The sequence below is a fragment of the Oncorhynchus mykiss genome, chromosome 8 (assembly GCF_057628025.1).
Source record: "Oncorhynchus mykiss isolate SJ-2025 chromosome 8, ASM5762802v1, whole genome shotgun sequence".
Lineage (NCBI taxonomy): Eukaryota > Metazoa > Chordata > Actinopteri > Salmoniformes > Salmonidae > Oncorhynchus > Oncorhynchus mykiss.
The window spans coordinates 10,843,627-10,856,485 of NC_143029.1; the positions used below are offsets into that span (position 1 = coordinate 10,843,627).

Here is a 12,859-nt window from a genome sequence, read left to right on the forward strand (position 1 = left end):
GCCTCATCTTGGAAGTCCTTGTCCTCTTTGTCACTGGTCTCGGTCTGGAGGCTTGAGCAATCTGAGCCCTCTGGGTCCTCCTCTTCTTCAATTTCATCCACCAGGAACTGTTTGTGATTTTTCTTCAGTTCCGCAATGATCTTCTGACGTTCGATCTCAAAGGCCTCGGCCTGAGCCTTCTGCTCAGCTTCCTCGGCCTGAGCCTTCTGCTCAGCTTCCTCGGCCTGAGCCTTCTGCTCAGCTTCCTCGGCCTGAGCCTTCTGCTCAGCTTCCTCGGCCTGAGCCTTCTGCTCAGCTTCCTCGGCCTGCGTGAGGAGCCTCTGCCTGGCTTCCTCTGCCTCCTTGAGGAGCCTCTGCTTGGCATCTTCAATCTCCAACGAATGGACGATCCTCCCCTTGTAGGCAACATCAACATCGATCCATTCGTTGTCATCAAGCTCAATGTCCATCACTATACATTGAGCCTCGGCAGCCATCTCAGGCTCTAAATCCTGGTTGGGCTCCGGAGCTTGGTCAGTCTGGGTCTGGAGCCAGGACTGTGGTGTGAGGTCGGCCTGGGGCCTGGGCTTGCACACGATGAGTCCCCGGGGCTCCGCCGCAGCCTGATCACCCTCCACCTGTTGCTCTGTCAGGCTCTGGGCTCTCATTTTCTCAATCGCTTTCTGTAATTCAAAATGTTAATACTAAATTAACAACAATTGCAATTACGAACTCTATTCTGCTATTCAATAATAATCATAATACTCATGTAAAGTAATTGTTATTGTCATCATATAACATCATAATCTTGGTCATAATGTCTGCCTTGCCTGCCATCTTAGCATCTCAGACTGTTGTTGATGCTCTCTTCCAGCTTTTATGATCCTCGTCTGTCTCAGCTGGAGATCATAGTCTTTCAGGTTTTGCTCCTCCTTGAACCACTCAATTTCAGCATTTTTCTTCCTCTCAATCTCTTGAATAGCTTCCTGTAGTCGTCCTTCAAACTCCTCTTCCATATTCTTTCTAAGGTGCATCTCTATCTTCCTTTTGATTTGTTGGAGTTTCTCCAGCTGTCCTTCTTTCATCTTCCCTAGCTCTTCCTCCAACTCTGTTCTTCTGTTGGTCTCCTCCTGGATCATGGTCCTGGCCCTCTCAACCAGCTGAGTCCTTTTCTCTCTCTCTTTCTTGACCGTATTTTTACACCTCTCTAGAAGGCTTTGCGCGGCCTCCTGATCCTGCTCTGCTTCTTCCTCCTCCATCCGGCGGAGCTTATCTTTCAGACGCTGATTCTCTGTCTCTCTCTCCTCCCACCTGCTCTCCATTTTTTTATGGAGTACGATATTGCACCTCTCCTTGGTGCTCTCTGCTCTCTTTGACCCATCCTCTCTTTTATCCGTGAGTCCTCTCTGACCTTTGACCCTTAGGTCAGGACTGCTCGATTCATTTGCCATTCTTCTAGCAGGAGTAACAGAACATATACAGTACCCGTCAAAAGTTTGGACACGCTTACTCAAGGGTTTTCCTTTATTTCTGTTATTTTCTACATTGTAGAATAATGGTAGATGACCCTGCCTCTACAATCACCCGACCTCAACCCAAGGTGGATGGTTTGGAATGAGTGAAGGAAAAGCAGCTAACAAGAAAATAGTAAAAATAACGAAAAAAGCTTGTGTGTCCAGACTTTTGACTAGTACTGTAAATACAACACTCCCAGAACATATAGGCTAAATACACCATTCACACAAGACACATCCCATGTATCTTATTCCATAGAGAGAGGATGCAAAGAACACAATCATCACCAAGAGCCTATGAGCAGTTCTACAGTATGCATGTACGAATAACGAGCCCCACCACTAACCTAAACTTTGACCTCTGTGACCACACCCACATTCTGATTGGTTCATTCCTCATATGAATCCTTTGCTTTGAGAGACAGTTTATTTACACTAGCCATTGTTCCCCTAAACCAACTCTTTCTTTACAAGTAGTTGAATTGTTAAAACATGTAAGGTAACCACAATGCTCTCTGCTTCCTATTTATCCAGTAGTGGAGTTTTAGTAAGACATTGAAGACATGTCTACTCACCACCATCCAGTCACTCCAGCTAACTGTCTGTGACTGAATCAGTAATGGATTTGGGATTTTGTGTTTGACCTCATGACAATGCATTGTGATGTCATTCTAATGTCATGCCTACGCTGACCAGCTGAGCATCACAATAGAGTCCTGTATACTGCCCCATTGAATTACATAGAAAACAATTTAATAGGATTTGTATCCAGTGCCACCTTAACAGTTAGGCCTAATCAGAGACAAACATTTGCCTGCTGTACTGTATACACATATACAGCTGAGGCAAGCGCACCACTTTTAGTTCTGGTTATATTAAATGTGCTTTCATAGGTTGCGTGAATGCTAGTTTACTTTATCCTGGTATTTCCCAATGACCAGTATAGAATATATATATATATATATATATATATATATATATATATATTTATATTTTAGTTTTTAAATCACTAGCTACCTTATTTTAGTCACTGGTGAAAATTATAGGCAGTTATCTGAATATTTGCAATAAAGAGCGAATAAAAATCCTCATATAAAACAGACTATGGTTGTGCACTACCAGACTGTATAGTGTACTACCTTTGACCAGAGCCCTGTGGGCTGTCCCGGATAAAAGGTAGTGCACTATTTAGGAGAGAGGGTGCCATTTGGGACACATCGTTAAGGTATTACTGAAGTCAAGTGATGTCATGCCTATGTCTATGATGTCATGCTTAGTGACACACACGTCCAACATCACTACTCTGGACGGCTCTGACTTAGAATATGTGTACAACTACAAATACTTAGGTGTCTGGTTAGACTGTAAACTCTCCTTCCAGACTCATATTAAACATCTCCAATCAAAAATTAAATTCAGAATTGGCTTCCTATTTCGCAACAAAGCATCCTTCACTCATGCTGCCAAACACCCTTGTAAAACTGACCATCCTACCAATCATCGACTTCGGCGATGTAATTTACAAAATAGCCTCCAATACCCTACTCAATAAATTGGATGCAGTCTATCACAGTGCCATCCGTTTTGTCACCAAAGCCCCATATACTACCCACCACTGCGACCTGTACACTCGTTGGCTGGCCCTCGCTTCATACTCGTTGCCAAACCCACTGGCTCCAGGTCATCTACAAGACCCTGCTAGGTAAAGTCCCCCCTAATCTCAACTCGCTGGTCACCATAGCATCACCCACCTGTAGCATGCGCTCCAGCAGGTATATCTCTCTGGTCACCCCCAAAACCAATTCTTTCTTTGGCCGCCTCTCCTTCCAGTTCTCTGCTGCCAATGACTGGAACGAACTACAAAAATCTCTGAAACTGGAAACACTTATCTCCCTCACTAGCTTTAAGCACCAGCTGTCAGAACAGCTCACAGATTACTGCACCTGTACATAGCCCATCTATAATTTACCCCAAGCAGCTACCTCTTTCCCTACTGTATTTATTTATTTTGCTCCGTTGCACCCCATTATTTCTATCTCTACTTTGCACATTCTTCCACTGCAAATCTACCATTCCAGTGTTTTACTTGCTATATTGTATTTACTTGGCCACCATGGCCTTTTTTTGCCTTTACCTCCCTTATCTCACCTCACATTGTATATAGACTTATTTTTCTACTGTATTATTGACTGTATGTTTGTTTTACTCCATGTGTAACTCTGTTGTTGTTGTATGCGTGGAACTGCTTTGCCTCATCTTGGCCAGGTCGCAGTTGTAAATGAGAACTTGTTCTCAACTTGCCTACCTGGTTAAATAAAGGTGAAGAGAAACATTCCACAGTTAGCCATACTCCTACACTGTCTCTTTCTGCAATCCAGTTTTCCTGTATTTCTGTCCTCCCTAATTTCTTTTTACAGTTATATCAGACTGCATATACATGTCAAAGACAGTGAGATGTCCCTGATACATTCCCATCCTTTTGTTTCTCATAGAAACAGAATGCAAACACCACAGAGATACGTGATGAAAAGTGTGACAAAAGTACAAAACAAAATCATGTATTTTATTTAACTAGGCAAGTCAGTTAATTAAGAGCACATTCGTATTTTCAATGACATCCTAGGAACAGTGGGGTTAACTGCCTTGTTCAGGGGCAGAACGACAGATTTGTACCTTGTCAGCTCAGGGATTCGAACTTGCAACCTTTAGGTTACTAGACCAACGCTCTAACCACTGCCGCCCCATATGCTTGAGGTACTATCTATATGTGGCTCCGAAGTACCCGTTCTTACCAAGTCATTTATACCAAATAAATCCCTGTGGTGATTGGACTTTAAAAGAAAACGTTATGATTTGATAGGTGTCCATAGCTCTTTGAAAATACGGGGGGGAAATGTAGCGTACCTGGGTTTAAGACTAGGTGTGAGCGTGTTTCATGAACAAGGAGCTAGTTAGACTTTATTTAGTAGATAGTGTGTGGACCTAAAATGCTCAGTGATGAAAAGTGGAAAGTCCATACTAAAATGTAGGCACAAAAGTAAATGAATCCACTTTTTTTTCTTCGTTTGAGACTTTTGCGTCATGATGTAGTCAGGTGAATTGTGACTGAGGTGAAACTATCTGCCTTGCAGGACTACCTGGCCCACATCATCGACCAGGCAGACCTACCCATTAGACCAGAACAGGTGTGTGCCCTGTTTGGAAACATCGAGGACATTTACGAGTTCAACAGGTGAGCCGCTGACTAACTAATTTCTCTTATCCTTGTGAGGATGTAATGAATTACTGTATGAAGGAGTGAATGACTGAATGAAAGAATGAGTGAGTGACTGTTTTCCCCAGTACCCAAGTTACACACGGATTAACACTATTTACATTGTCAAGGCAATTCTATTGAACTATTGATGAAACTATTGTGTCCTTAACACAACACAAGTAAGGATTCTGAGTCAAAGTCACGTTCATTAAATATTTACAAGAGGAGAATTTCAGAATTGATGTGCCTGATTTGATGGGTGAAATTGTTCTCATGAAAATGTTGATTGCTGAGCTTGGAAGACCACATTTACAATGATGGATTTGATGTTGGCGTTTAGGGCACACGTTAACACATGCATGCCTGCATGCCTGCATGCCTGCAACAGACACACGTTAACACACATGCCTGCAACAGACACACGTTAAAACACACATGCCTGCAACAGACACACGTTAAAACACGCATGCCTGCAACAGACACACGTTAACACACATGCCTGCAACAGACACACGTTAAAACACGCATGCCTGCAACAGACACACGTTAAAACACGCATGCCTGCAACAGACACACGTTAACACACGCATGCCTGCAACAGACACACGTTAAAACACGCATGCCTGCAACAGACACACGTTAACACATTCATGCCTGCATGCCTGCAACAGACACACGCTAACACACGCATGCCTACATGCCTGCAACAGACACACGTTAACACATGCATGCCTGCAACAGACACACGTTAACACATGCATGCCTGCAACAGACACACGTTAACACACGCATGCCTGCAACAGACACACGTTAACACACGCATGCCTGCAACAGACACACGTTAACACACGCATGCCTACAACAGACACACGTTAACACACGCATGCCTGCAACAGACACACGTTAACACACGCATGCCTGCAACAGACACACGTTAACACACGCATGCCTACAACAGACACACGTTAACACACGCATGCCTACAACAGACACACGTTAACACACGCATGCCTACAACAGACACACGTTAACACACGCATGCCTGCAACAGACACACGTTAACACACGCATGCCTACAACAGACACACGTTAACACACACATGCCTGCAACACACACACGTTAACACACACATGCCTGCATGCCTGCAACAGACACACGTTAACACACGCATGCCTACAACAGACACACGTTAACACACGCATGCCTGCAACAGACACACGTTAACACACGCATGCCTGCAACAGACACACGTTAACACACGCATGCCTGCAACAGACACACGTTAACACACGCATGCCTGCAACAGACACACGTTAACACACGCATGCCTGCAACAGACTCACGTTAACACACACATGCCTGCAACAGACACACGTTCTTTGCACGTCTCGCTCCAGTAGACAATGAAACAGCATATTTACTCGGTTACACTTTTGTGTCAGGCTACCACTCTCATCATTTGTCATCAATGGTTTTGTACACCACAGTTGGTTCATGGTGCCGGGGAGCAGTTTACAGAAGGCCCGCCTGTGTTGACAGTGGTCCTTTGTGCTCTGAAAGGCCCAATTGTATTAGTGTGTCAGATCTAGAGCCAGAGACCCACAGAGGCCTATCAGAGAGAGAGATTTGGGTTGCAAGTGAACAGGGGCCAAGTCCTGTGTTTAGGAAAAATAAATAATTTAACCACACTGCCTCCCAAAACAATGTCTGTGGGCACACACACATACACATAGCTACTCTCTCGTCCTCTTATTCACTGAAGCATCTGAACACCAAAAGCTGTGTGCTAAAGATAGCTGGCCTCATGACCAGTAACGTCACCACACTCCTACTGTTTGTTAGTGGTGGGTCGTGTCCAGGCCACCCACCTCACTACCCAATGCTATCCTACAGTGCCTGAGATTAGAGAGTCCCATCTATGCTCCAGCATCCACAACAATGTTTGTTAGTGGTGGGTCCTGTCCTTTTTAACTTTGATTTACGATGACATGCAATACTCCCTGAAGTCAGAGATGGTACACCCATAGCCTCCCCTTTCCCCTACTACTGCAGTAGCACATATGACGTCTGTCATTTAAGTAAGCACAATGAAAATGGCCTTGTGCTTTATATTCATTGGCCAAACGACATGGTTTTTTCCCCCAATATCCTCTAACGAAAGTCATCCATGCTCGCCCCAGGGTCACTGGAATAAAACACAAAACCCACGCTGGAGTATTTCAATGAGGTGTAGCACCAAAATAAGCATTTTCTAGCCCTGCCTATTGAGAAGAAGTAGGATCATTCAGTAGCACTTTAGTCAGGGTCCCTGTTCAGAGGCCTTTGTACACAGTAGAGTACATCCTCCAACAACTTTGGTAGTGTACTGTATATAAGTATTGCAACGAGCCAGCAAATCAAGATGGATGAATGTTTGTTCCGTTTTAGGCAGACTGGTATAGATGATAAACTCTATTAATTTCATTGCACAGTGGCACTTCCTACCTAATTATTATTTTGTAGAGTGGTTGGCTCATAAGAAAGCACCTGAAATAAAGTGTGTCTGGAATTTGTGTGAAAAGGGATTGAGAGGCACATGGAATATTGGTGCTCACTAGCCTCGTACCACCATCCTGATCCGTCTATATACACTGTCTATATACACTGTCTATATACACTGTCTATATACACTGTCTATATACACTGTCTATATACACTGTCTATATACTCAGTCTATATACACTGTCTATATACACTGTCTATATACTCTGTCTATATACTCTGTCTATATACACTGTCTATATACACTGTCTATATACACTGTCTATATACACTGTCTATATACACTGTCTATATACACTGTCTATATACTCAGTCTATATACACTGTCTATATACACTGTCTATATACACTGTCTATATACACTGTCTATATACTCTGTCTATATACTCTGTCTATATACACTGTCTATATACACTGTCTATATACTCAGTCTATATACACTGTCTATATACACTGTCTATATACACTGTCTATATACTCAGTCTATATACTCAGTCTATATACACTGTCTATATACACTGTCTATATACACTGTCTATATACTCAGTCTATATAGACAATCTTCAAAAAGGCACTCTGCAGTGGTGCTTGATTGTAGACGCCTGTGGCTGTGCAAATGACTATTTGAATGTGTAAAGTTGTGCCTGCTAGAGTTATGTAGGGTTGTGACGATAGCAGTATCGTCATGTTTTTTCCGGGGTAAAAATGTAAACGAAGCAGACCGAACTCCTTTAAAAACCCGCTGTATGTAAAATATTGTGTTATGCTGTAGCTTGGAAAGTAAACACATGTGACTCTGGATGACGACATAATGATGTTTTTTTTCCAACATTAGGGCTGTTTTCCTAAAGAAGTTAAATCCGCTTCATGTTTTGTTTCCTTGCCTTAATGCTAATCAGTATTGCGATACTGGTATCGTCCCGGCCCTACGGTTATGTTATAGAAGTATACCTACACATCTTCTCCCAAATGACAGTCAAGGGATGGTTGATGACGTGAAGTGTCATGCTATTTTGTGGATCTCACCCTACAACCAAAGGGCATCCTGTCTGGAACAAAGTAACTCATTTGATTCCTGTGTTTTTCTAACTCCTGGTTAGAGATAGAAAAGCCATTTGTCCTGTTGGCGTGGTTACTGGGTGACTCTTATTTAACCCCATAACGGTTGGTTTGTTCAATTATGTGCTGATGGTGTGTTTTCCCCCTCAGGGAGAAAAGAGATATGAGCTGTTCTGTTCTGAGGTGTTGTCAACCTAACCTGTGATTGGCCTGAAGCTCTTTACCTGTCTGCTTCTTCACCATCGATGCCCAATAGCTGTACTTCAGAGTGTAACTGGTGCTCATCAGGAATTTATCTTCATCTTTTACCCAAATTGTCCCTGTAACATTTAAGGTTCATGCATCCCATTTTAAAGGGAGATCATGGTTCATGCTTCCCATTTTAAAGGGAGATCATGGTTCATGCTTCCCCTTTTAAAGGGAGATCATGGTTCATGCTTCCCATTTTAAAGGGAGATCATGGTTCATGCTTCCCATTTTAAAGGGAGATCATGGTTCATGCTTCCCATTTTAAAGGGAGATCATGGTTCATGCTTCCCATTTTAAAGGGAGATCATGGTTCATGCTTCCCATTTTAAAGGGAGATCATGGTTCATGCTTCCCATTTTAAAGGGAGATCATGGTTCATGCTTCCCATTTTAAAGGGAGATCATGGTTCATGCTTCCCATTTTAAAGGGAGATCATGGTTCATGCTTCCCATTTTAAAGGGAGATCATGGTTCATGCTTCCCATTTTAAAGGGAGGTCATGCTTCTCTCTCACTCTCTCTTGACCTTTTATCAGTCTTTCCTTTTCCTTATACTGTCTCTACCAGTCTGCACTGTAATTAAAACCCTGTCCTAAATAACTCATGTGTTCCCGGCTGTTATATGGCTAAACTCTGTGAGACCAAAGACGTTGAAGACAGAGGCCAAACTGACACATCTGTCTGTTGTCGTCCCTTGATTGTTTAGTCTTATCGGGGGACTGTTTTTGCTACTCCAGTGGTTGTGGATGGTAAGTTTTGGTTTGCCCATCTGAAGTGGCTGACAAAGTGCACTGAGGGCATGGCATGCTGTGGTGTGCAGTCTGGGTTTGCTGTGTCTCGTGTGGTAAGGCATGGCGTGCGGTCTGGGTTTGCTGTGTCTCTCGTGTGGTAAGGCATGCTGAGGTGTGGTGTGCAGTCTGGGTTTGCTGTGTGTCTGGTGTGGTAGGGCATGGCGTGCGGTCTGGGTTTGCTGTCTCTCTCGTGTGGTAGGGCATGGCGTGATGTGGCGTGCGGTCTGGGTTTGCTGTGTCTCTCGTGTGGTAGGGCATGGCGTGCGGTCTGGGTTTGCTGTGTCTCTCGTGTGGTAGGGCATGGCGTGCGGTCTGGGTTTGCTGTCTCTCGTGTGGTAGGGCATGGCGTGATGTGGCGTGCGGTCTGGGTTTGCTGTGTCTCGTGTGGTAGGGCATGGCGTGCGGTTTGGGTTTGCTGTGTCACTCGTGTGGTAGGGCATGGCGTGCGGTCTGGGTTTGCTGTCTCTCGTGTGGTAGGGCATGGCGTGATGTGGCGTGCGGTCTGGGTTTGCTGTGTCTCGTGTGGTAGGGCATGGCGTGCGGTTTGGGTTTGCTGTGTCATTCGTGTGGTAGGGCATGGCGTGATGTGGCGTGCGGTTTGGGTTTGCTGTGTCACTCGTGTGGTAGGGCATGGCGTGATGTGGTGTGCGGTTTGGGTTTGCTGTGTCACTCGTGTGGTAGGGCATGGCGTGATGTGGCGTGCAGTTTGGGTTTGCTGTGTCATTCGTGTGGTAGGGCATAGCGTGACGTGGCGTGTGGTCTGGGTTTGCTGTGTCTCGTGGTAGGGCGTGGCATGCGGTCTGGGTTTGCTGTGTCACTCGTGTGGTAGGGCATGGCGTGATGTGGCGTGCGGTCTGGGTTTGCTGTGTCTCTCGAACTCCTAACGCTGGAAGATTGTCTCTCTGCCCATTTCCCTGTGATCATGGCTCTCGACGCTCCAAAGCAAACAACTTTGGGCCTGAAGACAAGATGGACACACAACAATATTTAACCACATCTCTTTTTCTAGTATCGATTATGAAATGTAGCATTTCAGGGAGTTGTCGACAAAAGCCTTAAGTAAATGCTGCTTTGGTTTGTGTGTTACGAGTGTGATTGAAATGTACATCACTACGATATCTGCAATATATTTGCAAAAGTCATACCTGTATAATTTTCCATTTGATGTAACCAGGCCTCATCTTTGATCTCTGACCTCTGTTGCAGTGAACTGTTGCAGTCCTTAGATATGTGTGACAACGACCCTGTTGCCATCGCTAGGTGCTTCGTCATGAAGGTTAGTGCAATTCCAATCCTATTATGCTGTGCATGATTCTCTATGATTCTCTGCCCAGCTGAAGAGTTTCGTTCAGTGCTCGAAACCAATCACTCGTCATTTCTGGTGGATAAACACTCCCTTTCGAACAGTATTGAGACTATGTAACGTATCATGTTTTTCTTTCAGAGAGAGTATTTTGAGATCTATACACAGTACTGTACCAACTACCCAAAGTAAGTGAACTCTCTTAGCTGGCCAGTGTACCTGGCATGTGCAGCTTTTACTGGCTCAACTGTTCACAGAAACAGACTGAGCATGTGAAGAAAACCATGGGGGGGATGTCTGCTACTGACACCTAGTGGTAGAAAGTATACTCTGTTTGCTGTGCTGTTACACACAAAAAAAGGAGTTATACGGAGAAATTGGGTTGACCGGCTCATTACTGCCGGAACAGAGCAAATGGAATGACATCAATCCCCTGGAAAGCATGTGATTGATACCATTCTGCTCCAGTCATCCCCACGAGCCCGTCCTCCCCTATTAAGGTGCCACCAACCTCCTGTGCATCCTACACACCTATTAGTTGTGTTTTCAACCCACTCCAGAGAAATGTAGTCCATTTTCTCAAATGAAATGGGTGAGAAACAAAAACGCTGAATATGATCATATTGAAATGGGTAATTGGGGGAACATATGACACAAATATTGAATTGTAGAGATAAATGTGGAGATGTGCACCAGTTTCATCCGTTCGTATAACTAAGTGTTGTGTGCAATTATTCAATCATTGTCCAATACTTTCATCTAGACAATCATTCTGTAGTACTGACCTGGTCCTATCTCCATCTGTTTCTGTAGTACTGACCCGGTCCTCTCTCCATCTAGTTCTGTTTCTGTAGTACTGACCCGGTCCTCTCTCCATCTGTTTCTGTAGTACTGACCCGGTCCTCTCTCCATCTAGTTCTGTTTCTGTAGTACTGACCCGGTCCTCTCTCCATCTGTTTCTGTAGTACTGACCCGGTCCTCTCTCCATCTAGTTCTGTTTCTGTAGTACTGACCCGGTCCGCTCTCCATCTAGTTCTGTTTCTGTAGTACTGACCCGGTCCTCTCTCCATCTAGTTCTGTAGTACTGACCCGGTCCTCTCTCCATCTAGTTCTGTTTCTGTAGTACTGACCCGGTCCTCTCTCCATCTGTTTCTGTAGTACTGACCCGGTCCTCTCTCCATCTAGTTCTGTTTCTGTAGTACTGACCCGGTCCGTTCTCCATCTAGTTCTGTTTCTGTAGTACTGACCCGGTCCTCTCTCCATCTAGTTCTGTGGTACTGACCCGGTCCCTCTCCATCTAGTTCTGTTTCTGTAGTACTGACCCGGTCCTCTCTCCATCTAGTTCTGTAGTACTGACCCGGTCCTCTCTCCATCTAGTTCTGTTTCTGTAGTACTGACCTGGTCCTCTCTCCATCTAGTTCTGTAGTACTGACCCGGTCCTCTCTCCATCTAGTTCTGTTTCTGTAGTACTGACCCGGTCCTCTCTCCATCTAGTTCTGTAATACTGACCCGGTCCTCTCTCCATCTAGTTCTGTTTCTGTAGTACTGACCCGGTCCTCTCTCCATCTAGTTCTGTGGCTGCTCTGACAGACTGCATGAGGAACAAATCCTTGGCCAAGTTGTTCCGGGAGCGGCAGGCCTCACTAAAACGCTCCCTTCCCCTGGGCTCCTACCTGCTCAAGCCTGTACAGAGGATCCTCAAGTACCACCTATTGCTTCAGGTACAGAGATGGGATCAGTTTTGCCTTTTTAGATCATAATGAATAAGGGACAGGGGGGGCGACCTGATCCTAGATCAGGGCCAATGTCCACAAAGCGTCTCAGAGAAGAGTGTTGATCTAGGATCAGTTTAGCCTTTTTAGATCACAATTAATACAATTATTTGGACAGGTCCTAGATCAGCACTAATACTATTGGAATATAGCCTGTTGAGAGGCTCATCAAGTATCACAGTTGCTCCAGGTAGTTGCTCCAGGTAGTTGCTCCAGGTATGTGCTCCAACTAACCACCAAAGGAATGCCCTGCCATAGCATCCTGGTTCAAATACTTTCCTTCCTACCCTCCCTTGAAGTTATCACTGATCTGACACACATTGATAGGTGTAAAGATGGGTTTCCACTTCATAGATTTCCCCTATCCATCCATGTCAGATCAGTAATTACTCTTGA

The 12,859-nt window shown here is 44.6% G+C and overlaps 1 protein-coding gene across 5 annotated transcripts in view; it reads left to right on the plus strand.

Annotated features, from left to right (window-relative positions):
* plekhg3 (pleckstrin homology and RhoGEF domain containing G3) overlaps positions 1–12,859 on the plus strand; it is a 115,517-nt gene that overhangs the window by 77,604 nt on the left and 25,054 nt on the right. For all 5 annotated transcript variants that reach the window (XM_036984732.2, XM_090242553.1, XM_090242554.1 and 2 more), the window contains 4 exons: positions 4,625–4,725; positions 10,595–10,664; positions 10,833–10,879; positions 12,262–12,412. In XM_036984732.2, coding sequence (XP_036840627.2) covers positions 4,625–4,725; positions 10,595–10,664; positions 10,833–10,879; positions 12,262–12,412 — 369 coding nt within the window. The remainder of the gene's footprint in view (positions 1–4,624; positions 4,726–10,594; positions 10,665–10,832; positions 10,880–12,261; positions 12,413–12,859) is intronic.